General features: G+C 37.3%; 4 protein-coding genes across 5 annotated transcripts; all 4 read left to right on the top strand.

Annotated features, from left to right (window-relative positions):
* The first annotated feature begins 3,793 nt into the window (after window positions 1–3,793).
* On the top strand, window positions 3,794–9,555 carry LOC122277182 (cysteine-rich receptor-like protein kinase 10). The gene is made up of 9 exons (XM_043087081.1): window positions 3,794–3,934; window positions 5,018–5,221; window positions 6,281–7,149; window positions 7,276–7,449; window positions 7,796–7,929; window positions 8,137–8,347; window positions 8,454–8,691; window positions 8,877–9,024; window positions 9,119–9,555. The coding sequence occupies exons 3-9, from the start codon at window positions 6,354–6,356 to the stop codon at window positions 9,446–9,448; spliced, it is 2,031 nt and encodes a 676-aa protein (XP_042943015.1). The 5' UTR covers window positions 3,794–3,934; window positions 5,018–5,221; window positions 6,281–6,353; the 3' UTR covers window positions 9,449–9,555.
* Window positions 9,556–11,779: 2,224 nt separating this feature from the next.
* Window positions 11,780–16,054, top strand: LOC122277184 (cysteine-rich receptor-like protein kinase 10). Its single transcript, XM_043087084.1, has 7 exons — window positions 11,780–12,769; window positions 13,833–13,970; window positions 14,108–14,229; window positions 14,426–14,636; window positions 14,768–15,005; window positions 15,214–15,364; window positions 15,445–16,054. The coding sequence occupies exons 1-7, from the start codon at window positions 11,944–11,946 to the stop codon at window positions 15,769–15,771; spliced, it is 2,013 nt and encodes a 670-aa protein (XP_042943018.1). The 5' UTR covers window positions 11,780–11,943; the 3' UTR covers window positions 15,772–16,054.
* Window positions 16,055–16,722: 668 nt separating this feature from the next.
* Window positions 16,723–20,356, top strand: LOC122277187 (cysteine-rich receptor-like protein kinase 10). 2 transcript variants are annotated; one of them, XM_043087089.1, is made up of 7 exons: window positions 16,723–17,648; window positions 17,917–18,057; window positions 18,173–18,294; window positions 18,381–18,591; window positions 18,874–19,111; window positions 19,460–19,614; window positions 19,727–19,861. In XM_043087089.1, the coding sequence occupies exons 1-7, from the start codon at window positions 16,880–16,882 to the stop codon at window positions 19,780–19,782; spliced, it is 1,692 nt and encodes a 563-aa protein (XP_042943023.1). In that variant the 5' UTR covers window positions 16,723–16,879; the 3' UTR covers window positions 19,783–19,861. The 2 variants fall into 2 exon arrangements, with proteins under 2 accessions (XP_042943023.1, XP_042943022.1); XM_043087088.1 differs by having other exon boundaries at window positions 16,729–17,648; window positions 19,460–19,610; window positions 19,727–20,356.
* Window positions 20,357–21,230: 874 nt separating this feature from the next.
* LOC122277190 (cysteine-rich receptor-like protein kinase 25) lies at window positions 21,231–22,248 on the top strand. Its single transcript, XM_043087096.1, has one exon. It carries the CDS (start codon window positions 21,398–21,400, stop codon window positions 22,121–22,123), a length of 726 nt encoding a protein of 241 aa, XP_042943030.1. The 5' UTR covers window positions 21,231–21,397; the 3' UTR covers window positions 22,124–22,248.
* Window positions 22,249–27,473: the final 5,225 nt, after the last annotated feature.

Genomic DNA, 27,473 nt, shown 5'->3' with positions numbered 1-27,473 from the left:
GGAAGGGAAACACCAAGTTCGCCTAAAAGAGACTGCAACCAAAGAAGCTCACAAGCAGTATTAGCAACAGATTTGTACTCGGCTTCAGTAGAAGACCAAGCAACAGTAGGCTGTTTCTTGGATCCCCAAAAAATCAAATGCTTCCCAAAATATACAAAAAAACCACCTGTGGAGCATCGATCATCAGAACATCCAGCCCAATCAGCATCAGAGAAGGCAGCTAGTTGAAGAGGGGAAGTGGGAGAAAAATGGAGACCAAGATACCGAGTATTATTAAGATACCACAAAATACGTTTGACGGCTGTCCAGTGGGGAAGCCAAGGAGAGTGCATAAATTGGCATACACGATTTACAGCAAAAGATATATCAGGGCGAGTAAAAGCTAGATACTGTAAACTTCCAACAGCACTACGATACCACTGAGGATCCTCAAAAGAACAACCATCAAAAGCAGTCAATTTTTCTGATGAGGACATGGGAGTAGAAACTGACTTAGAATTATGCATGTTGGTTTTGTGTAACAGGTCAGTAATATATTTGGACTGAGATAGAAAAAGACCAAAGGAGTTCCGAGTCACTTCAACACCAAGAAAATAATGAAGGGAACCGAGGTCTTTGACAAGAAAAAATGCTCGTAAAGCAGTAATAAAATCAAATATAATCAGAGCATTAGAACCAGTCACAATAATATCATCGACATACACTAAGATAAACAAGCAATTTGAATTAGTACGCATGATAAACAGTGACGAATCAGAGGAAGAACTACGAAAACCGAATGACAACAATTTATCACTGAGCTTAGCAAACCAGGCTCTAGGAGCCTGTTTTAAACCATAAATAGATTTTTGTAACTTACACACATGATGTGGAAAATCAGGATGCACGAACCCAGGTGGCTATTTCATGTACACGTCCTCTTCAAGGTCACCGTGGAGAAAGGCATTCTGTATGTCTAATTGGTGAAGAGCCCAGTTAGATGAAATAGCCAGAGAAAGAAGAAGGCGAATGGTCGTCGGTTTCACAACAGGACTAAATGTCTCTGTGTAATCAAGACCCAGTTGCTGATGAAACCCCTGAGCTACAAGTCTAGCCTTGTGACGCTCAAGAGTGCCATCAGCACGCCGTTTCGTCTTTAAAATCCACTTGGATCCGAGAAGATTATAAGTTGGAGAGGGAGAGACAAGAATCCAAGTCTGATTATGAAGGAGGGTGTCGAACTCAATGGCCATGGCAGTACGCCATTCAAGATATTTGGAAGCTTCTGAAAAGGAGGAAGGTTCTACTGGGACAGATGTGGATTCCGATTGGAAGGAAGAGATAGAGGAAAAAACCTTGGGTTTGGACGGAGGCCAGGGGACCGTCCCATCTGTTCGACGCAGTGGACAAAGGCTGTGAGTTTGAGACCTTGTAACCATGGGATGAGCAAGGGATTCAGACGTACTGGTTAAGATAGGACTCAAGGTTTCTGAAGGAAATGAAGAGTGAGCGGCGGCAGAGTTAGGGTTCGGTGAAGTGAAGGAATCGGGTCTTTGTGAAGTATTTTGACATGGACTAGATGTGTTTGGTAAGGAGGTAAGAGGTCCATGAGAAATGGTTTGACTTGGACTAGATATTTCTGAAGAAGAAGTAAGTGGGCCTTGTGAGAAAATTGGACCGATGGATGAAAAAGGAGATACGGGCTGTGAAGAAACATGATGACTTTGTGAGGGAAGAACCGATTCTGGTGTAGACCGTAGAGGAGGACTCGAAGTGATGGTGAAATGATTAGGAGCTGGGCCTGTGGATTGGGACAGAGGAGCGGATTGAGAGAAAGGAAAAACCATTTCATTAAAAAGAACATCCCGTGAAATATATGTACGCCCAGATCCAATATGTAGAGAAATATAGCCTTTATGATCAGGACTATAACCCAAGAACACACACTGTTTAGAGCAAAAATCCATTTTATGATGATTATAAGGCCGTAAATTAGGCCAACATGCTGAACCAAACACACGAAGAAATAAATAATCCGGTGTGGTTCCCATTAAAAGTTCAAATGGTGAACGATTTTGAAGAATAGGGGTGGGCATGCGATTGATTAAATATGTGGCAGTGTGAAAAGCCTCAGCCCAATAGGTATGAGGAACCAAGGCATGAGAGAGAAGAGACAAGCCTGTTTCAACAATATGGCGATGACGCCTTTCGACACTTCCGTTTTGTTGATGAGAGTGAGGACAAGTGATCCGGTGATTAATACCAAATTTTTTAAAAAAATAGGATGGAGAGGCTGAAATTCGCCCCCCCAATCAGTTTGAACCGAAATTATCGTGGAAGAAAACTGAGTAGAAACATAGTTTAGAAATGCGAGAATGATAGTGGTAACATTGGATTTTAATTGCATTGGAAAGTACCAAATGAATTTAGAGTAATCATCAACAATAGACAAGAAATAGCGAGACCCTTTAGTAGATAAAATAGAGGCAGGACACCATACATCCATGAATATTAATTGAAATGGAAAAGAGGAACGTGTGAAGGAAATAGGATGAGGTAGAGCATGAGCTTTTGAAAAGGAGCATGCTGAGCATGAAGACAGAGCCATGCTGGTGGTAAGAGGTAGGCGAAACCATTGAAAAGTCAGGGAGGTTGTACGAGGAGAAGGATGACCCAATCTGGAGTGCCAAAGCTGTGTAGATGTTTTAACAGCAGAAAAGGCTTGTGGAGAGACAGAAGAAGATGAAGAAGAAGGCACTGCAGCCGCATGAAACACATATAATCCATTCTCAACGGGCCCCTGAAGAAGTGTTTCCTGGGAACAAGCATCCTTCACAAAAAAAATAGAAGAGTGAAACTCAAAAAATACATTATTGTCAAGGCAAAACTGTCGGACAGAAAGTAGATTGTGAGAAATAGAGGGAACGTGAAGTAAATTAGTGAGAAGAAATTTGCCATTATTTGAGCTGAAGTTGGCTGAACCAACATGTTGAATGGGAATACTAGAGCCATCGCCGATGCTGACTTGTTCTGGCCCCTGATAAACACTGGAATCCACATTAAGGTTATTAATATCAGAGGTAAAATGGTGTGTTGCAGTGGTGTCGGGAAACCATGTGTTTGAGGGAGAATATGATGAAGTGAGAGCTGAGTAATTTGCAGCAAACCCAGCAGGAGGGCGGGTAGGATAGGAATGATCGTATCGATGATAACACGCAGCAGCCTCATGACCTGGTTTGCGACAAACCTGACACATTGGACGTGAGTCAGGACGAGAAGGGAAAAACTGTGACACTTGTGGAGCCGAATGTGGAATAGGTAGAAGACCCCTGCCACAACCACGCCCACGAGTTCGATTCCCACGAAACCCAGTCCCACGACCCGAAGATGAGTTATTGGAAAATTTCATGGTGTTATGTGCGGCAATAATAGTGCCAGAAAGTAAAGACTGGGTTTAATGAGAGATTCTTGATTCATGATTCAAAAGATAGCTGAAAATATGATGAGGAGATAGGGAGTCTGGACGAGTGGTTAAGGAGGTGACAAGGCTCTCATTCAGTGCCCAAACCAGCTAGAAGATAAATGGCTAGTTCCGAATCATCTAGGGGATGACCAGCGGCACTTAAGGTGGAAGCAAGAGACCTTACTTTATTGTAATAGTCTGTAACCGATTCAGCTCCTTTTTTTAGTGTTGCTAGCTGAAACTTGGTCTGATAAGATGGGTAGAAGATTTGGCAGCAAATAGATCTTGTAAAGTCGTCCAAACCTCACAGGAGGTAGAACAATCTAGAACTTGTGCCAAGATCGATTCAGACAAAGAAGAATTGATGATGGAGATTATCAATTTATCCTATAAGCGCCACTGGGTATGCACTGGATTGAGTTTATCATTGATCAAAGCAGGTGGTTGAGGGAAGGAACCATCAACATATTGAAAGAGTTGATGCCCTTCAAGGTAAGGTACAATTTGTGCTTTCCATAAAAGAAAGTTTTCAATTGTAAGCTTGATGTTGATGAAATGAGATGCTGCAGTGAGAAGTGTGGGAGTTTTATCTGATGGAGCCATGAGGAAAAGAAAAAAAAAATTAAAAATTTGGACGTTGGTCCGTTTACGCTCTTGATACCATAATGAAACAGAGTAAATTCATTTGGACACCAAGTGTTTGACTAAAGTTCCTACAGAATTCCTTCTTAGAAAATCACTCTGTTTCTTCATTCAATATTTCCATATATATAAATGCAGAGAATATAAGGTCCGTATATATAGACCTTGTCATAACAGAATTTGCAGACTATCACCATACATTATTTGACACGTGTCTAGCCTAGTTTATTACATGAAGGTTCTTCAGAACAATTTTCATTTATTCTAGAAGGGTCTTTGGTGACATGTAATTCTGGTGCCTTAATACGAGGCAACAATGTCAAAATTTCTGGCTATATTCATGAAGACTGAGGACTTCACTGATTTAAATTTTACAGTCCATTTTTTGTTTTGGGGTTTAATGTACTAAGTTTTATTTCTTATTGTTGTAAAGCATTTTTTGATTCACTTGTTCAATTAGGATGTAAAATGTCATTTAATGTACTATAGCCATAATACTCTTGAAGGCTTCATGGTGTAAATTTGCATTTAATTTAATTTATATTAGTTATTTTGTGAATAAAATATCCTAGTTAATGGGCCGAGCTCGAGTCGAACTTAGGCTCATCTCGTTAACAAAACCGAGCTCGAGCCGAGCTCAAGTTTGCATTACATGTAAACAAGTCGAGCTTGGGCGTTCTCATAGGCCTAGCCTATAAATGAGCTTAGCTCGGCTCGAATTGTGAACGAGCAACTCGAGCCGAGCTCGCACACCCCATGCTTGCTTGAGCTCAGCTTATTTACCGCCCTAGGTTCATGCATGATCCCAAGCATCACTGACTGCAAACCCAAGCGGAGTAACAGGCGTCCCTGCAATCAATTGAGTCTCACACACAGATGAATTCATGTTGTTCTTAATATTTCTCCTGAAGAATTCATTTTTTCTTTCTGCAGCTGTAGTAATGGACATGGACTGGTTTCTTCACAAAAATATCCACCATGAACAAGCTGGACCAGACATTCTAGAGTAGGTTGACCAAGTCAAAAGAACTTACAATGAGCATTAAGCAGCATGGGCCACTACCAAAGGACCGATCAAATAGAGAAAAATGGCAGGCCCCAACACTCCAATAACGCAGCCTCAACTTTGATATCACGGTAAGAAACAATTTTCTCATGACAAAAAGCAATACGCCACAACTCAGAAAACATATATGCATGGACCCTTAAGAGTGATTCTAAGCTTTAAACTATGCTTCTCCAAATTAAAATCTCGCACCATGACAACGTACACTTGCTAGAATTTGTAGACAATATGGGAAGTTCCTGATCGAGAGAGTGTTAGACAACAAGTGCACGATTGAAAAATAGATATAAAGATCTATCACTTCATGGATAAATTTCTAATTTCCAAATCGCTTATTGCTGACTTCGAACTCGACTAAGAACAGTATTATTTTCGTAAAAGCACTCAGATAAACAGGCTCTGAGACAGGAAAAAAGCATCAACAAGAAATTAATACAATGTTTGTCAAATGCTTCCGTCGGTTTCACTTTTGGCAGTTAGCCCCATCCCTCGTGACTTTAAGATTATCTGATTAATCTCTCTTAACATTATTTTCCAAATCTCTGACCAGAATTTTCTGTCATCTTTTTCATTTTTTTCTCAATTCTGTCACTTTCCCTTCTAGAAACGACAGAAAAAAATAAATAAAGTTCTTGAATTGCTTCATTGACCTGCGCCACGGTTACCACTTATTTTGTTGAAGATTCGCACCCACTAATGTCCTTCTCATCTTTACTAGAGCGCTATGAGTATATTTTGTTTTTATTTAGGGGATAGCCCTTGATGTCCGAATCCTTATCGGTACAAATAATTATTATATTTATTTAGTGCATCTTCATTTTAATGAAATCATATTTGCAGTATAAAATACAGAGTCTTCCATAAGTAAACATTTATATATATAAAAAGAAAAAAATTTACTCCCATTTTTAAAAGGTAATTGTAAAGAGTAATGTTACGTATAATTATAGAGTGAGTAAATATCACATAATTGATTTGAAAAAGAATAAGGTCTACAATTAAAAAAGTTAATTTTTTTTATATAGATCCTATATTAATTCATTTTTTTTAAAAAATCTATACAACATTTACACAATCATAAATATCATTTCTGAATTAAAACCTAACTTTTTGATAATTTTCCATTACAGGTCTGAGTCGTACGAAGCCACCACAGAATATAAACTGAGACAGTGGCGAAGGGGAAGCAACTGATTTATCAAAATGACTTCCTTCAATCTTTCTATGATCCTTGCGTTGCTTTCCATGCTCGGCTTCCTTGGCCTTACCTGCACTCACGCAGCCGACCCAGTTCCACTCTACCACTTCTGTGAAAACTCTACCTTCTCCCAAAATAGCCTCTACAATTCCAGTCTCAACTCCCTCCTCTCTTATCTCTCCTCCAACGTCACCGGCAACATCGAATTCTACAACACCACCTCCGGCCAGAACACCTCCGACCCCGTCTACGGCCTCTTCCTCTGCCGCGGCGATGTCACTTCCCAAATGTGCCGAGCATGCGTGGCTGCCGCGACCAAAGAGCTCGCCGCTAAATGTTCAAGGGAAAAGACTGCTGTTATTTGGTACGATGAGTGCATGATTCGCTACTCCAACGAGTCTATCTTTTCCACCGTGGCCGTAAGGCCCAGGATTCATCTGTTGAACACGCAGAACATCACGGAGCAGGACCGATTTAACCGGCTGGTGAACACGACGATGACTGACTTGGCAAGTAGGGCCTCGAACTTTCCAACCGGAGTCAAAAAATTTGGAACCAATCAAACGAAATTTTCCGAGTTTCAAAATCTGTACAGCCTTGTACAGTGCACGCCGGACCTGTCTAGCGCCGATTGCAACTGGTGTCTCCAGACAGCTATCAACCGTCTTCCGATATGTTGTGGTGGGAAGCAAGGGGGAAGGGCTCTGTTTCCTAGTTGTAACGTTAGGTACGAATTGTACCCATTTTACACGGGTGCATCTACGCCGCCTCCACCTACGGGCTCTGCACCTGGATCAAAAGGTAAAGTGGAGAACCCGTTTGGCTGCTTTTCATTCTCCTATTATTATTATTATTATTATTATTATTATTATTATTATTATTATGTTGAGGGATAGAAATGTAAGGAAACGTGATATTTTTATGCAGGAAAAAGCAAAATCTCGGCAGTAACAATAGTCGCCATTGTTGCTCCAATTGCTGCAGCTGTGATGCTTCTAGTCCTGTCCTACTGTTTCCTAACTAGGAGAGCAGCAAGAAAGAAGTTGAACGAAGAAAAAGGATCAAGTTTTAAGAAACCAGATCATGTCCTAACCTATAATGGTATGCAATTAAGTTGTCTTGTGTTCAATAGAGCTCACTCTTAAACATTTTGATTCAAACATATATCTGCCCTTGGAAAAAAATAAAAAATAAAACTTGTATCTGTATTCTGTACTCATCCAATTAAAGTTGTTCTTTGACCTCTACTTGTGGGAATGATAAATATAGAGAAAACATGCCACACATTCTTTGTGTTTTAGTACAACACGAAATAAGACAATTATATCATGATGAAGAGAATGGTAAACTATCTCTATCATATAGCTAAATCACTAATGGTATAAACTTTGCGTTGTCATGTCTGCACAAATTGCTGTATAATCTCTTCCTTTTTTGGGATACATAGCTGCAAATGAAATTGCAAAGGAAATAGCAACAGCAGACTGCTTGCAATTTGATTTTGGAACAATTGAAGCTGCCACCAACAAATTCTCAAATGACAACAAGTTAGGTTCTGGTGGATTTGGGGAGGTTTACAAGGTAATAATTAATCAATATCCATTTATTGACTTTCTTCATTTTTTCTTTTTCCAATTTTCTAATAGTTCTCAAAAGAACCATATCTATCAAATTGATTGCATTTCAATAGGAACAAATTCAGAATTTTAAAAACCTTTTGAAGTCGGGATTTTATAAATTCTACAATGAAAATTATTCTAAAGCTGGTTGAAGTACCAATATTGGCAGGCTACACTTCCTACTGGACAAGAAATAGCAGTAAAGAGGCTATGGAGAAGCTCTGGACAAGGTGCAGAGCAATTTAAGAACGAGGTTGTACTGGCAGCGAAACTTCAACACAAAAATTTAACAGAGCTATTGGGATTCTGCTTGGAAGGAGAAGAAAAGATACTAATCTATGAGTTTCTTCCTAATAAAGGCCTTGACTATTTTCTATATGGTATGTCTACCGGAACATCTGTCTAATACTTTTACATCAGGATGCATGTGCATCTGGTCCTTCATTTATTGATTGAAAAGTCTCTTTCATCTTGATAAACTTGTAGATCCTAAGAGACAAAGACAACTGGATTGGTCAAAACGTTACAAGATAATGGGCGGGGTTGCTCGAGGAATTCAATATCTTCATGAAGATTCTCAAGTTAAAATTATCCATCGGGACCTGAAAGTTAGCAGTATTTTGTTGGACACAGATATGAATCCAAAAATTTCAGATTTTGGCATGGCAAGGATTCTTGAGGCTGATCAAGATCAAAATGATGCAAGTAGAACCGTGGGGACATAGTAAGTTCTAAGTTGCTTCTCTCTGTTTTGGAACGTTAGAACGGACTCGTTCAAGTGCCAGAAATAATTAAGGATAAATAAATTGACAGGCCGATGGTCATTCTAAAATTTTGATCTCAAGAAACATATGCCTAGCCTTCTTACGTCTTTTAGTAACACTGCTGTGTTTCTGGTGCTACTTGTAGCGGTTACATGGCTCCAGAGTACGCAATGCACGGGGAATTTTCTGCGAAATCTGATGTGTATAGTTTTGGTGTCATAGTCCTAGAGATCATCAGTGGGAAGAAGAACAGTAGTTTTGAATCAGAGCAAGTTGATGACCTCTTGAGCTATGTGAGTATAAACCAGATGTTTGTTTTTTTTTTTTAATCATACCCACCAAGTGCAAGGAGATATTCTGACCAATATTACTTGATAAAACATGCAGGCTTGGATACATTGGAGAGACGGAAGCCCCCTGAAATTGTTGGATCCAACTATGGGAGACTCCTATTCGAAAGAGGAAGTCATTAGATGCATCCATATCGCTTTATTATGTGTTCAGAAAGATCCAGCGGATCGACCTACCATGGCATCAGTCGTTCTCATGCTTAATAGCTACTCTGTCACTCTTCCATCACCTCAGCAGCCTGCATTTTTCCTCAGTAGAACTGACCCGAACATTCCAACAATGGGGATGGAGTCTGCTCAATCTATTGGCATGACAATGCCATGGTCTGTTGATGACGCGCCCATTACCGAACCACATCCTCGATAATGTGAGGAAACCAGGCATATGCAAATATTGTGAAAACATGCCACCTGAGTGTCAGGTTTAGAAAACTCAAGTAGCCCGCTGATGGCATTTATCCGTGTCTTTAATAACACAAGTCTAGCTGGAAGACATCTATGACCGTAAATATGGCGCAAGTAACAAATTTGACATCTCTCTAGAGTAGCTCTGGCTTATTAGGCCTTATCCGACCTAACGTATTGATCAGCCTCCAATATTTCAACCTATGTTTTGTTTTTCCTGATCAAATCACCAATATTTCAACTTACGTTATGTCATCACTCACATGTTTTGAATAGAAACAAGGTAATCAGTTGTTTTAAGATCTCTCGCAATACAACTACTTCAGATATTTTCTTATTATTTTATTAATATTAATAAATTTTATTATTATTCTTACTATTATTTATAAAAAATAATATTATATATAATTGTAGAGTAGGTAAGTATCGTAAAATCGTTATAAAAAATAATAGATCTATTATTAAAAAATTATTTTTTAAAATAAATCTTATATTTATTAAATTTTTTATAAAAAAAAAAATATTATGCAACACTTACACTCTTCACAATTAAAAAAATCATTTTCCTTTTACAAATCATATGAGATACAGCCACCACCTGCGCGTATTTTCCTCTAGCTGTGAAATGGTTCCACGGTGATGCAGCCATTTTTTAACTATGTTAATCACAAATTCCTTGGCAAGTACGTACATACATGGAAAATGCTAGATCCCCCGCTAGCTCTCAGTGTTTTATTTTATTTTTTCTTTTTCTTAATGATTGAGAAAACATTTTTTAATATTATTATGAATTTTTTTATTTTTTTAAATATTTAAAAGTATCAAAAAATGATGTGAAAAAACAAATATTTTTTCTTTCTAAGCCTAGCAAGAGCTCCCAACAGAACCCCCAACAGTGGCTAAGGATCCTACATACATATATATATATATATATATATATATATGTATGTATGTGTGTGTGTGTAATGTTAAAATAATGCTAAATTCATTGAGATTGGGTCTCGACACTTTTTTTTTTTTTTTACTTACTCATTAAGTAAGTATTTTTCAATAACATTGTGAATTTATTTTTAAAATCTTTTCAAAGATACAAAAAATATATGAAAAAAAGAAAACATTTATCCTTATGAAAGAATTTGTAGGACTATAACATGGTGGGTGTATCACAAAGTTGTATATATACACATTGAAGTAGGGGTAAAAATTTAAATCGAAAAACTGGAGGATCGGCCCGAACCGAAATGGATTGGTTGGTCCAGTTTTCAACAAGTCTGGTTTCTATTATTGACTTTTCAGGACCAGACTGGACCTATTTATAAAATATATAAAATTAATTTTTAATATTATGTAAATATTTTTATATATAATATATATAATTATATATGAAATAATTTTATATTATAATTTATAATATAAAATTTTAATCTTGAATATAAAAATTTATTTGATCATTGTTATTAATATAAAATACATTTTATGGTTTAATAAATTCGTAACATATTTTTTTAATAAATATATAATATATTAGTAATATACATTAGTAATACTAATATATTTAATATATTAATTATATTTTATTTTAATACTATATTCTTTTTAATGATATTAGCACTTGATGAAAATAAAAAAATCAAATAAAATCTAATGAAATCGATAAAATCAAAAGTACGGATTTAGATTATTTGGAATCGATTTTTAAAAATATAAAATTAATATATACGAATCCTAAAATTTATACAAAATTAAATCCAACTGAACCGGCTAGACCCTACTCTGAATTATGAGCCTAGTTCTAGATGATTGAGACCCGTAGAAAAGTAAACTCCTTGGAATACAGGGTATTGATGGTTGGTTGCTCAATTAAGTTCCCGTCTGCCTCCGAGTAAATGCTTAACCAAATGTTCGTAGTCTTCCTGGGAGATATGTGAGTGAGAGAGAGAGAGACGTCATTATCCATCGACGATATTACGATATCTTATCTCCTATCCTACGAGGATGTCCTTCTTTTTCTTATTTTTATTTATATTTAATTTTTCGGATAGATAAATTTGTTTTTAAATTTCTTATTCCACCTTATCTCCCTTGCTACGGAAGAGTGAGATATCAACGGATGTTTGGAAATATATTTTATCCCGTATCATTCATTTTATTTTATTTTTTAAATATTATTTAAATATAAATAATTTTAAATGAATCATTATAATTTTTTTAAAATTTTAAATAAAAAATAACAATTTTTTTAAACTTCAAAATAAAAATAATAAAAATCTTGGCTCGCCCTGCGCCGACTTGGTTGACTGGGTCAAGACGACCCCCCCTCTTCTCGAAGGCAAATGTCTTGCGTTTTCACTGTCAAGTCCAGGCTTGGCTTAAATCTATTCTGTTTCCTGGTTGATTTCACAAATTAGTTCTGCAAATCTTGAACAATTTCAAAGTGGAAGAGATTCTTTCATCAAAATGTTTTCCTTCAATCCTTTCTTTCTTCCCGTCGTGTTACTTCTCATGCTTGGCTCCCTCAGCCTGACCACTCGTGCCGCCGATCCAGTTTCTCTCTACCACTTCTGTGCAGACAATACCTTCTCCCAAAATAGCCTCTACAATTCCAGTCTCAACTCCCTCCTCTCTTCCCTCTCCTCCAACGCCAGCCGCAACATCGAATTCTACAACACCACCTCCGGCCAGAACACCTCCGACCCCGTCTACGGCCTCTTCCTCTGCCGCGGCGACGTCACTTCCCAAATGTGCCGGACATGCGTGGCTGCCGCGACCAAAGAGCTCGCCGCTAAATGTTCAAGGGAAAAGGTTGCTGTTATTTGGTATGACGAGTGCATGATTCGCTACTCCAACGAGTCTATCTTTTCCACCGTGGCCGTAATGCCCCGGATTCATCTGTTGAACACACAGAACATCACGGAGCAGGACCGATTTAACCGGCTGGTGAACACGACGATGACTGACTTGGCGAGTAGGGCCTCGAACTTTCCAATCGGAGTAAAAAAATTTGGAACCAATCTAACGAAATTTTCCGAGTTTCAAAATCTGTACAGCCTTGTACAGTGCACGCCGGACCTGTCTAGCGCCGATTGCAACTGGTGTCTGCAGACAGCTATCAACAGTCTTCCGATATGTTGTGGTGGGAAGCAAGGGGGAAGGGCTCTGTTTCCTAGTTGTAACGTTAGGTACGAATTGTACCCATTTTACACGGATGCATCTACGCCGCCCCCTCCTGCGTCAGGGCCTGCATCTCCGCCTCCACCTACGGGCTCTGCACCTGGATCAAAAGGTAAAGTGGAGAACCCGTTTGGCTGCTTTTCATTCTCCTACTATTATTATTATTATTATTATTATTATTATTATTATTATGTTGAGGGATAGAAATATGGAAAAATTTAATTTTAAGTATAATTATGTATTAATATGTGTATTAATTTAATGTGATTGATAAAAAATAAATTTTATTAAAAATAATACTTATTTAAATTTTAAATATAAAAAAATCAATATTAATACGCAGATTAGTATGTAACTTTACTTATATATAGTAAAACTCTAAAAATATAAGGAAAATAGCAATATATATCCCTCTCAGCATATTTATACAAATTATCTCATTTTATTTTATCTTATCTTATTTTATTTAATTATTATAATTTTTTTAATTTATCACATAAAATATAATAAATAATTTAATTTTTAAAAATTTTAAAATAAAAATAATATAATAAATAATATTATAATAATATTTTATTTTATTTTAAACTTTCCTCTTATATTATATTATCTGTGTGATCAATTAATATCTAAATTTTTATGCTCAGAAAAATAAATAAAACAAAACCCATTCTCTCATTAAAATATATTAAAATATAGGAAAGTTAAAACGTGTAAGTCATGCCTAGCTAGTTGGGTTGCAATTATGAGTGATATGTTAGTGCAAATACGTATATATAAAAAAAAAAAAAAAGTTGAATTATTATATAAACATTCATTTATTAATTCCCTTTTCTGCCATGTCCACATTTGAAAATTATTTTGAGATTAATACACTAGACCTGCCAATATATGAACTGAAGAAGTCCATTAATAATTAGGTATCGATGGCCACTTAGCAAGTGGACAAAAGGATGGAGTAAAACTTGTTGTGAAAATGTGTTGTGTGGATCATTAATTTTTTTTTTTTTTAATTAAGTTTTTCGGGTGCTAAAGTGTCTAGTTCATTAGTAGTTTTTTTATTTCAACCAAAGCTGCTTTCCCTTTTGTGCTTGTGTTTGTTTGTGCTTAATGGTCTTTGGACCAGTCCAAATTACATGCTTATTCACCAAGAGTCGTAACTGCTGTTTCTGCAGGAAAAACAAAAATCTCAACAACCACGATAGTCGCCATTGTTGTTCCAATTGCTGTCTCCGTGCTGCTATTCATTGTGGGCTGCTGTTTCCTAATTAGGAGACGTAGAAAGAAGTTCGATGCAGGAAAAGGAGACAATGGTAAGGAATATATATATATATATATATATATATATTTCTGTTTCTTAGCTATGATCAGCTTCTATGTTTTTGTGTTTGTAATTTTACATGCTGCTCTTTGAATATCAATCTCTTATGTTTATTGTTTGCATTTGTAGCTTTAAATGATATTACCACTGTAGAGTCCTTGCAATTTGATTTTAGTACAATTGAAGCTGCGACAAACAAATTCTCCGACAACAGCAAGCTAGGTGAAGGTGGATTTGGTGTGGTTTACAAGGTATGGAATTGCTTTACATTGCTTGGTTTCTTTCTTTTCAGTAATAGTATCACTTTGTCGGGATAATACCTCATTAAATATAGTAAATTAAAGACTTACAACTATGAGTGATTTGGAATTCACATTTTTTTTTATTGGAATTATATAAATTGTGCGAAGTAAACAGTTTTAAAGATTGACCGTTGAACATTTTCAGGGTACACTTTCTAATGGACAAGAAATAGCTGTGAAGAGGCTCTCGAAAAGATCTGGACAAGGTGCAGAACAGTTTAAGAATGAGGTTGTATTGGTAGCTAAGCTTCAACACAGAAATTTAGCGAGGCTTTTGGGATTTTGCATAGAAGGAGAAGAAAAGATACTCGTCTATGAGTTCATACCCAACAAAAGCCTTGACAATTTCCTATATGGTATGCCCAACCTTGCATATGTCAAATGTTCTCGTGACATGTTGATTTAAATTCTAACTTCTGAAAGATATATATGTTTTTTTTTTTTTTTTATCTATCCTAATAGAGTAATTATTATAATGAACTTGTAGACCCTAGAAGACAAAGACAGCTGGATTGGTCCAAGCGTTACAAGATAATAGACGGAATTGCTCGGGGAATTCAATATCTTCATGAAGATTCTCGACTCAAAATTATACATCGTGATCTCAAAGTCAGCAATATATTGTTAGATGCCAACTTGAATCCAAAAATTTCAGATTTTGGCATGGCGAGGATTTTTGGAGTCGATCAAACGCAGGGAAACACAAGTAGGGTTGTTGGAACATAGTAAGCTCCGAACCTTTTCTTTTGTTTTTCATGATCACAGCTACATGTAAATTCATTGTTTTTCCCAACATATATATCGCATAAATCTAACAACGTAGGTAAAAAGTGGATCATTCGTTAAAACCATAATAAATAGTATTATTGGAGTAAGGTTTAAAGAACTCTAGTTGTCTTTTAACACAACCGTATTTTTGGTGCTGGTTTGCAGTGGCTACATGTCTCCAGAGTATGCAATGCATGGAGAATTTTCTGTGAAGTCAGATGTTTATAGTTTTGGTGTCTTGATTCTAGAAATTATCAGTGGCAAGAAGAATAGTACTTTTTATGAATCAGATGGTGCTGAGGACCTCTTGAGCTATGTGAGTTTGAACTAATTGTAATTTTTTTTCCTTTTCTTTAATATCATCTTTGCACTACATTATAACAAAAACTGATGCAGGCATGGATACATTGGAGGAATGGTACGCCCATGGAATTGTTGGATCCAGTTTTGGGGGATTCTTATTCAAGAGATGAAGTCATGAGGTGTATCCATATTGGGTTATTATGTGTTCAGGAAGATCCGGCGGACAGACCCTCCATGGCGTCAATAGTTCTCACACTCAATAGCCACTCTGTTACACTGCAAGCACCTCAGCAGCCTGCATTTTTCCTTCGCAGTAAAACAGACGGGCCAACAAAGGTTCTGGAATCAGGTCAATCCACGAGCGCATCAATACCATTGTCAGTCAATGAAGCATCCATTACGGAACTACACCCTCGATAGTTACATATATACATCCAACTTGAGGGATCTTTTGCTTGCAGAATATGAACTGAAGAAAATTATGTTCAATGGTTCCAATTGGTGTAGGTCGAACATGATCATGAGTTCAAACGTCCCTTCTGTATGTTTGGGGTATGTTATGCTATTTAGTCATGCATGGTGTTGAGCATGAATAAGTGGGGGCTGGGCTTCTGTCATGCATGCATGCCAACTTAATCTTGTTTACTTTAATTAAAAATATATATGGTCCATGATAATTTTGATTATAAATAAAATTTGGCTACCTAGTGTGCAAATTAATGTTGAAGAATAGAGCATGGCGATCGATTGCACTTCAATGAGTATCAGTTGATCCGAAGGAAATCAAAACTTAAAATTCAACGAGTCATTTTGTTTACGAGTAAGTGCTGAGAAATATTCCGTAAATATTTTTTTCATTTGTATTTTAAGATTTTTCTTTTTAAACATCATTTAGCTATAAAATATTTTCAATTTCAAATCTTTGACTTTTTTTATCTAATCGTTATTTAATTTAAAATTTTTTCAAACTCCGCAACAAAATATAAAAAATAATACAATTTTTTTAAATTTTACAATAAAAATAATATTAAAAAAAGTCACCAATGTTTTATATTTTTTTATTTAACGAATAAGGAAATATTTTAAATAATTTTATAATTTTTTAAAAAAATATTTAAAATAAATTTATAAAAAAACAAAAAAAAAATAAAATAACTTTATTTTGATCTATTTATGACTTTTATCTGCGAGGATACCTTTACTAAACTTTTGCAAAAGTTGATATCCAGAAGGTGTTAATTTCTTATGTTAGGTTTTTCAGCACCCGAAGACGGAAAAGTCAAGAAGCGTTAAGTCATCGCATGAGCCAAGATGCCCATCGTGGTGTAATGATCGGGGTGTAATGGTCACCATCATTATCGCCTTATCTTCGTCTCCGTGGATCTCACTTGTGGACCATGGTATGAGTTTCAGTGAAACAGAAGGCAAAATAGGAGAAAATCATTGGTAAAGTGAACCTGGCGATGCCTGTAAAGTGCAAACTTTAATTTGGGAGTAACAGTGTGAGAAAACCATTGCCAAGAAAAAAATGGCTTCTTGCAAGTTTTCCTTATGCCTTGTGTGTCTAATCTCCCTCATAATAACCTTGTTGAGCCTCACCATTGAAGCAGCTCCTACTTACGCATCTCACTACTGCCAAAATACAACCTTTTTCACTCCCAGCAGCACCTACCAAGCCAACCTCGACTTCCTCCTCTCCGCTCTTTCTTCTAACTCCACCCTTCCCGAGGGATTCTACAGAGTGAATACCGGAAAGAACCCTCCCGACGTGATCATCGGCCGGTTTCTCTGCCGTGGTGATCTGACCCCGGACCTCTGTCAAAACTGCATCTCTACTGCAATTGAAGATGTACGGAAACGCTGTCCGTTTGACAAAGTGGCCCTTATCTGGTACGATGAGTGCACGCTACAGTACTCCAACGATTCCCTCCTGAACGACATGGTACCATTTGTTAATATTGCCAGTAGCAACAAGAGCGTCGTAGAGCAGGACCGCTTCAACAGTTTGTTGTCCAGCACAATGAAGTCGTTGGCGGCACGAGCGGCCAATTCTCAGTCGGACAAGAAGTTTGCGACGGAGGAAGTTAAATTTACGAGCTCACAGACTCTGTACGCCCTGGCGCAGTGCGCGCCCGAGCTGTCTGTCGAATCGTGCAAGACATGCTTGGAAAGCGCCATCGGCTCTATTCCTCAGTGCTGCGCTGGAGTACAGGGCGGAAAGGTTCTGCTTCCGAGCTCTAATATCAGATATGAGTTGTACCCATTTTACAATCATACTGCTGGACTTCCTGTTCCAGGTAAGGCATACAAGTTCGTTCTTCTACTTGAAAAAGAAATTAATTTCTCCAACAAATCAAGTCTGGGCATATAATGAATAAAATGAATAGTGTGTTTTATATAACGGATTTCAAATAGAATTTTTCTAGAAAAAATTCACCAACTTCACTGGCAACATTAAATTGCTCTGTAATTTCACCTGCGGTTTTCGATCAAGGTTTCTTGAGAAAAATGAAAATAATAATAATAATAAGCATCTTAATATGATTTCTTTCATTTTTTTCGCAGGAAAGAGAAAGTCAACGTCATCTTCAACTATCATCGCCGTTACTGTCCCACTTGCTGGCTCTATGATACTTTTCTTAGTAGGCTTGTACTTCCTGCGTAGAAGAACAAGGGAGAAATACAATAATTTACCGGGAGAAAAAGGTAAACAATAAAAAGTTTAGTTGTCATCATCATCTGTAATAAATCTCTGAACTTCTTGCCGCTGCCCACCATTTTGCTATGGTAATTTTTTCTTTCTCACCGTTTGGTTGTGTAGTTGCCATGGAAATTTTATCTGCAGAGTCCTTGCAATTTGACTTGGCTACAATTGAAGCTGCCACAAACAATTTCTCTGACGATAACAAGATTGGTAAAGGTGGTTTTGGTTCGGTTTACAAGGTAAGGATATATTATTATAAAAACGATTCATATACATATACACACGAGAATGGAATGTTCTAAACTTGTTCCAACTATATTTTTAGGGTGTTCTTTACAACGGACAAGAAATAGCAGTCAAGAGGCTATCCAGAAGCTCCGGGCAGGGTGCAATAGAATTTAAGAACGAGGTTGTGTTAGTTGCCAAACTTCAACATAGAAATCTAGTGAGGCTCTTGGGATTTTGCTTGGAAGGAGAAGAAAAGATACTCATTTACGAATATGTGCCCAACAGAAGCCTTGATTACTTTTTATTCGGTTTGGCCATCTGAACTCATGCCTAGTTCTTTGATTTATAATTTATTGTGCCCAGTAGGTTGCATGATAAGCATTTCTCTTTAAATAACATGACATCTCCAAAGGCAGTACCAATGATTCGAACCACTTGTCATTAACTTTTTACAAGTGGAATCACTGCTTATAAGACACTGAGTTTTAAAAAGTAATGAAAGTAAAGTTAATCTTTCCAAATGATTCAACTCTGTCATCATCTCTATGATAATTACTGAATTCTAATATTTGATTTTGCCAATTTTATAGACTTTGAAAGGCAACGGCAATTGGATTGGTCAAGCCGTTACAAAATTATTGGAGGGATTGCCAGAGGGCTTCTTTATCTTCATGAAGATTCTCGGCTTAGAATTATACATCGTGATCTCAAAGCTAGCAATGTTTTATTAGATGCAAATATGAATGCAAAAATCTCAGATTTTGGCATGGCAAGGATAGTTGTAGTTGATCAAACTCAAGCAAATACAAATAGAATTGTTGGGACATAGTAAGTATTCAATCACTATATCTGTCTTTGCATGATCTGAATTGTCAAGTTTATTTATTGTCTTATAGAATGTGGAAATTATTGAGAAGGAAAAGATAGGCTTTACTTGTTTCAGAGTTCTGTTTGAATTCATATTAATGGTGATAAATTGATCCATGAGCTTCCTCCGATTGCCAATCTATTTTCTGGGCGCGGGCTGTATGAAACCTTTTGTGCATTTCATATTTTAAGCTGAATACCTTAAATATCATGACATATTTTAACAGATTTACTTATATGATCGGATTTCCAAATTTTACTTGTTATATTTCCTTAGTATAGGCATATAACTTCAGCATTGGTTTGTAGTGGTTATATGTCTCCAGAGTACGCGATGCATGGAAGATTCTCGGTGAAATCTGATGTGTTTAGCTTTGGGGTCCTACTTCTTGAGATTATAAGTGGAAAGATGAACAACTGTTTCTTTCAATCAGAACACAATGAGGACCTCTTAGGCTACGTGAGTATGGATCAGGCTCATGTTTCAATATTGTGTTAATTTGTGAATACTAGTATAGCTAATCCGCTTCAAGTACTGAAGCAAAAAACATAATTGGGGTGAATCTAATACTGCAGGTTTGGAAAAAATGGAAGGATGGAAGACCCTTGGAATTTTTGGATCCAACTCTTAGGGGTTCATTCGCGAAAAATGAAGTAATTAGATGCATTCATATTGGATTATTGTGTGTTCAGGAAGATCCAGCCAGCCGACCTACAATGGCAGCAATAGTTCTCATGCTCGACAGTCACTCTGTTACCCTCCAATTACCTCAGCAGCCAGCATTTCTGCTCCGGAGTAGGGCAAGGAAGAACATGCCGTCAGATGTGGTGGAGCCTGATAGTTCTACAAACCAGTCAGTGCCATGGTCTATTGATGAAGCATCAATCACTCAACTGCACCCTCGTTAGTGCTAGGAAGCAAGGCGCTGTCAATACTAATTTACTTGTTAGTTCTCTCCAAATAATGAAACTAGCACTCATGTTTGCCGGTTTTTGTTTGAGGAATGTAAAGTTGGAGAGATGCACAAACATGGATTTTGTGGTCATAACATTTTGCGACTACCGCTCATTGGGCTATGTTATATTAGAATACAAATGGGAGTTTGGAGATAGGTGTGAATGAGGAAGTAGACTCTTGAAAGAGAGACAATACCAGGATTTGGGAATAACTATTTCTTTTACTCATATATAAAAAGTGGTTTTACATATTAGGTCCAGGCATGTGAAAAATAATAATAAGATCTTCACTCAAAAGTCAAAACATTGACTTTTGGTGCTAAATGTTGATACTAATTGATAACCATGCAACAAGGTGTTCGATAGAGATTCTATGTGATTGCATGATTATATTGAATGGTCTCGTTACGGGGAGAGAAAAATAAATTATATGTATGATTTTTGGGCAGAATAAATCTCATATGGTAATTTAATGTTATATTTATCTCTTTTTATTATGACCATTCATTAAAACCCGGCCTGCACTGAAATCTAGATAATTGGGTGTTCAGTTATGATTTTCAGCCCGGGTCAATTTTAAAACCGGCCCAATCCGGACCAGTTACGGGTATGAAACCCGAGTATCAAATTTAATCCCGGTATCCAGTTTTTATTTAAAAAAAAAAATTTTTTGATTGTGATTTTTTCTCTCACCTCTCTTTCTCTCCTATGGTAATTTAATGTGATATTTATCTATTTCTATATTAAACCACTCAATTTAATTAAAAATTAGGAGAAGATCAATCTCAACTGATGGAATTGAAGAATTTACAGAAAATAAATGCAATTGTTATTTTTATTTTTATTATTATTTTTGTATGAAAAGTGAAACTTAAAAAGAAGTTACAAAAATAGGCGGCGTGTTCTTTCCAACTTCCATCCCCATCAGCTTCGCGGCAATTGTTATATATTTTTCTGTCAGAACCTTCAAGGCAAGGTTCATCGTTAATTCAGAGCTTCCTTCGCTTTCAGCCTCTATAGTCACAATTAATAATAAAAAATAAGAATTTCTCAAAAAAAAAAAAAAATAGAAAATAAGAAAGGAAAAAAAGGCTGAAAGAAAAATATTGTTGAACCGGACGCGCACAAGTTGGTCGAAGTTGCTTTCGTAGACCCCCGTGTCGAGAGTCTCCAACTGCATTATTCAGTCAACCATGTCTGCAAGATCACCACTGAACTTTACCAACCAGAGAGACCCAAAATGAAACAAATGCGAAACCCAAGAATCATTGAGAGTAGAGCACCACCAGAATGCCTTCTTGGAAATATCCCGTCGTGTTTTTGTCTCTCCTCGCGATTACCTCCCTTAGCCTTACCAGTGAAAGCGCACCCACTTACAGTGGTCGCTCCTGCTCAAACTCAACCTTCTTCACCGCTAACGACACCTTCGAATCCAACCTCAATTCCGTTCTCTCCTCTCTTTCCTCAAACGCCACACGGGCCGGTACCGGGTTTTATAACGCCTCGGCCGGTGAGGACCCAACTGACGTGGTTTACGGGCTCTCTCTCTGCCGGGGCGACGTCAGCACCGCCGTCTGTCAAGACTGCGTTGCCACCGCGACCAAAGAGATACGACGGCGCTGCCCCTTGGACAAAGTTTCTATAATATGGTACGACGAGTGCTTTTTACGTTACTCCAACGAATACATCTTCGGTACCTTGAGCACAGATCCGGCGTTATACCTGATCAACACTGGAATGATCCAAGAGGCGGACAGGGAACGCTTCAGCCAATTGTTGTCGGGCAACACAACCAATTTGTTGGCGACACGGGCCTCGAATTCTCAGTCGGGAAAGAAGTTTGCGACGGAGGAAGAGGAGTTCAACAGTTATCAGACACTGTACAACCTGGTGCAGTGCACACCGGATCTGACTGCGTCCGATTGCTATAGTTGTTTACAAAAAGCCATTCTTCCAATATGCTGCGGTGGAAATCAAGGTGGAAGGGCTCTGCTACCGAGTTGTAACCTCAGATAGGGGTGTAAATTTTAACCGGAAAACCGGTCCGGTCCGGTCCGGTTGTACCGGTTTTGAACCGGTCCGGAACCGGTCCGGTTCGGTTCCAGCCATTTTTAGACCGGACCGGACCGGTACTATTTAATATGTGTATATTTTTTTATTTATTTAATGTTATATGTTATATATTTTATATTATATATAATTTTTTTATATATAATATATAATAATATAAATTATAATTATATATAAGATAGTGTTATTTTAATTTATAAAATAAAAGTTTAATCTCAAACATGAAAATTTAATTGATCATATGCTTTAAATATATAATATTATAAATATATATTATTTATTAATAACATTGTCATCCCAATTGCTGTTGCCATGGTTCTCTTCTTGGTGGGCTTTTGCTTCTTTCGGAGGAGAGCAATGAAGAAATACAATATGGTGTCCAAAGAAAACGGTGAAGAATAAATGTTTCTCAATCATGGAATCTATTTAAGCTCTGTCTCTGTTGTCTAAACAACGTTGGACTGAAATTGAACAACGTTGGACTGAAATTGGTCAGTTTAAAATTGTTGTATTTACTGTTTGATTGTGTAGTGGGAAATGAAATTAAAACCATAGAGTCCTTGCAATTTGACTGGGATGTTGTGCCTAAAGCCGCCCAGAAATCACACCCACAATAGATAGAGACAATATTTAAGTGGTTCGGCAATTTGCCTACGTCCACTGAGCGGAAACACTATATTCAAAACAACTCTATCTCAAATGGCACACTACACACACTCTCTTGCTTCTCTCTCTCAATGGGATGAATTTCCCTTCATATGACCTCTCCTATTTATAGGAGAGGCTCAACCCTTCTCCCTCCACATATGTGCTGGAATGCACAAGCTAAACACTCAATGAAAGCACTTAGTGAGGAATATCATCATGTGAATTGGACACCACCAACACATGGGCACACATAGTGGATGGCACACATAGAGTGGGTGGATGGCACACATGGGGTGGTCCCTCAACAATCACCCCCTCCACCCAAGTGTGCCACATTATGATACTACATGTTGTATCCTTCCAATGATTTCATCCCTTTATCGAAATGTTCGTTTGCCATGAGAGATCTCCGCTACCAAATGCGCCCTAAGGCGCCAATGCACCCGTGGGTGCTCAGCAGTATGAGATATTAATCAAGTCCAAACAGTGTTGGAACTTGATCCCGGTGACGACCTTTGTCAACATATCTGCTGGATTATCTTCAGTGCCAATCTTCTGAAGTAGAATGTCCCCTTCTTCCAATATCTCACGTACGAAGTGGAAACGGACATCTATATGCTTTGTTCGAGAGTGATATACTTGATTCTTGGCCAGATGAATTGCACTCTGACTGTCACAGTAAACGGTAACCTCTAGCTGCTTAAAGCCCAAATCTGTTACCAATCCCTGTAACCAAATGGCTTCTTTCACGGCTTCTGTTACAGCCATGTATTCAGCCTCAGTTGATGATAGTGCAATTGTCGATTGCAAAGTTGATCGCCAACTAACTGGTCCTCCAGCCATAGTGAACACATATCCAGTTGTCGATCGGCGTTTGTCAAGATCACCTGCATAGTCTGAGTCAACATACCCAGTTACTAGACTATCTTCACTCTTCTCGAACTTCAAACCAATATCTACGGTTCCTAAAATGTACCGTAGAATCCACTTAGCCGCATGCCAATGAGTCTTTCCAGGATTATGCATATAGCGGCTAATTAAGCTAACGGCCTGGGAGATATCAGGTCGTGTACACACCATGGCATACATTAAGCTTCCTACAACACTTGCATATGGGACATTTCTCATGTAGTCCCGCTCTTCATCAGTTTTAGGAGACTGCAATGCACTGAGCTTGAAATATGGGGCCATTGGAGTACTCACCGGCTTCGTCTTTGAGTCGATGTTGAAGCGTTGCAGTATTCTCTTCAGATACTGCTTCTAAGTAAGGTGAACTATACCTTTCACCCTATCTCTGCTGATCTCCATCCCCAGTATTCTTCGAGCTTCTCCCAGATCTTTCATGTCAAACTCACGACTTAACTGAGTTTTTAAGCGATCTATCTCCCCCTTGCTTTTACATGCAATTAACATATCATCTACATATAAAAGCAAATAAATGAAAGATCCATCTGCAAGTTTTCTGAAATATACACAATGATCGTATTGGCAACGAGTGTATTTCAGATCCATCATAAAACGGTCAAACCGCTTATACCATTGCCGAGGTGACTGCTTCAAGCCATAGAGAGATTTCTTCAGATTGCATACCCAGTTTTCTTTACCAGCTTCTTTGAATCCTTCTGGTTGAGACAGATAAATCTCCTCTTCCAGATCACCATGCAAGAAAGCTGTCTTTACATCAAGCTGTGCTAACTCCAGATCATATTGTGCAACCAAAGCTAGCAATATCCGAATGGATGAATGCTTCACAACAGGAGAGAATACTTCACTGTAGTCAATTCCCTCTGTCTGAGCGTAGCCCTTGGCTACCAACCTAGCTTTGTATCGCACTCCATTCTTAGCAGCTTGATCATCTTTCTGATTGAAGATCCACTTACAGCCAATTGTCTTCTTTCCTTTTGGAAGCGGCACAAGCTCCCAAGTCTGGTTCTGGTGAAGAGATTGCATCTCTTCATTCATTGCCTTTGTCCATTCAACCTGTTCACTGGACTGTATGGCTTCCCTGTAAGTGGTTGGGATCTCACCCCCTTCAGCTGGTAATGCATATGTCACATAGTCTGTATAACGTGACGGTACACGTTTCTCTCTTCTCGGTCTGTTGGTTGCTATTGATTCAGGTTGTATTGGAGGTACTGTGACTGGACTATCAACCTCATCTTGTCCGTGCTCTCCATTTGTAATGTTGATAAAAAGTATTAAAAATTATGTAGTGTTGTCACTCAAGCATTTTAATAAATATAATATGAATTTAAATAGTTTCAATAAATTTGTCATTTATATGAAATTAAAAAGAAAAAAAAAAGCAGTTGTTAGACAATTTAAAAATAATTACAACTTTTTAATTGGTAGAAAGTACAAAAAGTACAAAAACATTTAAAAAAAGCAGTTGTTAGACAAATCGATTGAATCGGCCTAAATCTATCAATTCAATAAATGATTAAAAAAGTACAATAACATTGATTCGATTTCTTACTAATTCAATTTAAATAGACTGAAACAAATCGTTTTTTCAATCTTCTTGTTATTGATTTATTATGACCTCAACTAAGCATTCGATCAATATCCAGAAAACGAATTATTTTCCATCCACTTGCAAAGTTCGATCAGGAAGGTCAGAGCTCTTGTTTTATATCTTCTGCGGGGCGGTGGCAGTCAACTTAAAATAAGTGAGTGGCCCCATGGATGGGCTAGTGGCTGATCGGCCAACCCTAGGAGCCATTAAGGTCCATGTTTAATTAATTATCATTTAGGTATCTAGATATGATTATTATTTTGGCTGACTTTTCTTATTCTTCTCTACCACTCACGTCTTAATCATTCGCTCCTTTGAAAGTTGCAAAGTATACACTGTGAATTCCATCGTCAACGTAGAAATTAAGAAATTTTATACATATATGATGCTAAAAATATGGGTCCCTCTACGGGAACTATAGTGTGCACCGATAGATTTATTTTATTTAAATTTGATAATAAAGATGAAGATAGATAAGTCATTGCTAATGCTCTGTTTTGATTCACATGTCCCATTGCCAGGAAATCAGGTTATTGTTTCCAGGTTTGTTCTCATCGAGTGCAGTCTCAGTCAAAAGTTTGAATAATTCATAGATTAATTATTAGTCAAAGTGAGATCTTTAACACGTGCTGTGGCAAATTTTAATCAGTTCCATCTATTACAAATTTCGCTCATCCTAATAAAAGGAAGAGACATGTCATGTTCTAAGGCTGTTAAGTAATGAAATCTTTTTCTTATTTTTCAAAAAATATAAAATAAAATCATAATACTTTAATTTTATTTTTTTAAAAAAATATGGGCGAAGAGGAAATCAAAAGACACATCTCGGCAACTCAGCCGCCACAGGATGCCTAGTTTCGGCCCTCCATGCATGGTGGTCCTATCCAGGTGACGAGGGCGGAACAACGTGGGTATTATAAATATAATTATAAGTATAAAGTTTAATTTCTAATGCAAATTTATAAGCTGTCTTACAGACATAAATTTTTAGAAATTAATATAAACTTATAGACAATAATCAATGAAAAAGGCAAAACTGTTGGAAATTGGCTACAAGCAGCTAATAAAGAGAGAAATATTTTAATCACATAAAAATATTGTATAAAAGTAAATTTATAAATTAATATATTTTAATGTGGTACGTAGATTTTATTATATTATATAAAATTATGTTACTTGTAAATTTTCTTTTATAAATTTTTTTTATAATTATAACAGTCATCATAAAGTAAAGGGATAGCCCACGAAGATAGATGCTCAATGGATGGCATAGAAAAGAAAGGCCTTTGATTCAGCTCCAATTCTATAATTCCCTCTGTGCTCTACTCTTTAGCCTTCAGTAGGATGGATATGAAAGGGCCATCCATCTACGCAGGTGGAGGGACGATTCTTTTTTTAACTTGGTTTCATGTCATGCATCGCACGACATTGATCCTGTGAAAAAGACTGTTCTTAAATGTTTGAACTTTCTTCATCGGTACCATTTATTCCACGCGTTCAAGTTTGTGTTATGAGAAATGCTTTCTAGGTCGGGCTGAAAATTCTACAAAAACAGCCATCCATTCAACTAACTCCACGTAAAAAAATACACTGTAATGAAAATACACTCCAACGCATAGAATCACGGTAGTATGTAGCGCAGCCCTTTTGTCTTCTCATTTGCATTGCCCGCCCCTCTCTACCCCTCTCTTCCTCCCTGCATCCCTCTGCACCGCCATCAGTCTGCTGGTTTTCCTCCTACAGCTACTTTGACATCACCGAGATCGACGAAGTCAACACCAATGAGCTCTATAATGCCGTCCATCTCTACCTTAGCTTTGGAAACGGATTAAACAGAGTGAATAAACTTTTTTGGTCCATTTTCATGGCTTCCAAGCCACATATTCTATCAACTTTAATTCAATTTCTTTATTTTTCAATGCAAAGGTGAAATTCTGGATTTGAGTTGGAATCAATCTTGAGAACTCTACCCCAGCAAAACCAAAATAAAATCCAGAAAAATGAAAAAGAAACCGAACGGTCTGAACGATCTCGCCCAGGAAAAATAAAACTACGCCTGAAAGAAAAGTCTAAAATGAAGAAGAAGAAAAAACGGTGAAAGCCAAAAAGGATAAAATATAAAACTGGAGCCAA

This window comes from Carya illinoinensis, chromosome 9, assembly GCF_018687715.1.
Source record: "Carya illinoinensis cultivar Pawnee chromosome 9, C.illinoinensisPawnee_v1, whole genome shotgun sequence".
NCBI lineage: Eukaryota > Viridiplantae > Streptophyta > Magnoliopsida > Fagales > Juglandaceae > Carya > Carya illinoinensis.
The sequence above is the reverse complement of the archived record's forward strand: the minus strand, read 5'-3'. Positions and strand labels throughout refer to the sequence as shown.